Here is a 774-nt window from a genome sequence, read left to right as displayed (position 1 = left end):
AAAAAAACAGCCCCAAGACTGACAAATGTGCGATGAAGTAAACAGAATATCACGAACAAACCCACTTGGTAATGCTCTCACGGTCACAATGGCTCGAGCTGCAAAGTCCAACCTTGCTTCCAGTGTCAGTTTGCGACATGGGGTCACCGCCAAATGTTCTAGTACCTGAGCAGCTTCCAGTCTAGAACCACGGCGCTCCAACTGACGCCACAACAAACATCGTAGGTCCGGGTCATCAGGACACTGGCGCAGTCGCGAGCGTAAATAGGCTTCCAAGTGTGGTGAGTTGAGCGCCACTGCAGTATCCGCCAACCCATGAGATATCAGCCAGCTGAACACTTCAAAATGTGCCAGAACATCCGTGGATTGGACAACCTCCTCTTGAAGAATGGAGTAGAGCAATGTGCGGGCAGAGCTGGGCGACGGAGTCACTTCCAGTAGACAAGCTCCGGAGAGAGTTCCCAGCTTGGCGGTTTGTTTGATATCAGTGAAGGACGATTGGTTTAGTAGATCTGTTGCACTGGGAGGAAGCTGGCACAGTACCCACAGTCGCTCAAAACATCTGACTGCATGATGGTAGGCATCGTAGCTACAATGTAAGATAGGGTCGATTGGCTATCAATCAGAAACATTATACGACAGGAATCTTCTAACAGTGGACGATTATTTCACACAATGGTTGAGGCAATGGTACAAATTAGGCCAGAGTTAATCCATACTACAAGACAGTGATTTTTGAGCTTGGAACAGGAGTTAGTTTGTCGGCGAGATGGA

General features: G+C 48.6%; 1 protein-coding gene across 1 annotated transcript; it reads right to left on the bottom strand.

Moving 5' to 3' along the window:
* Positions 1–67: 67 nt before the first annotated feature.
* On the bottom strand, positions 68–589 carry T265_16148 (hypothetical protein; the record flags this gene model as incomplete). Its single annotated transcript, XM_009179686.1, has 1 exon — positions 68–589. A coding segment is annotated over one exon (519 nt), but the record flags the coding sequence as incomplete, so codon positions are not given.
* Positions 590–774: the final 185 nt, after the last annotated feature.

This window comes from Opisthorchis viverrini, assembly GCF_000715545.1.
Source record: "Opisthorchis viverrini unplaced genomic scaffold scaffold14429, whole genome shotgun sequence".
NCBI classification, from domain to species: Eukaryota; Metazoa; Platyhelminthes; class Trematoda; order Opisthorchiida; family Opisthorchiidae; genus Opisthorchis; species Opisthorchis viverrini.
This window is presented reverse-complemented; position numbering and strand designations above follow the sequence as displayed.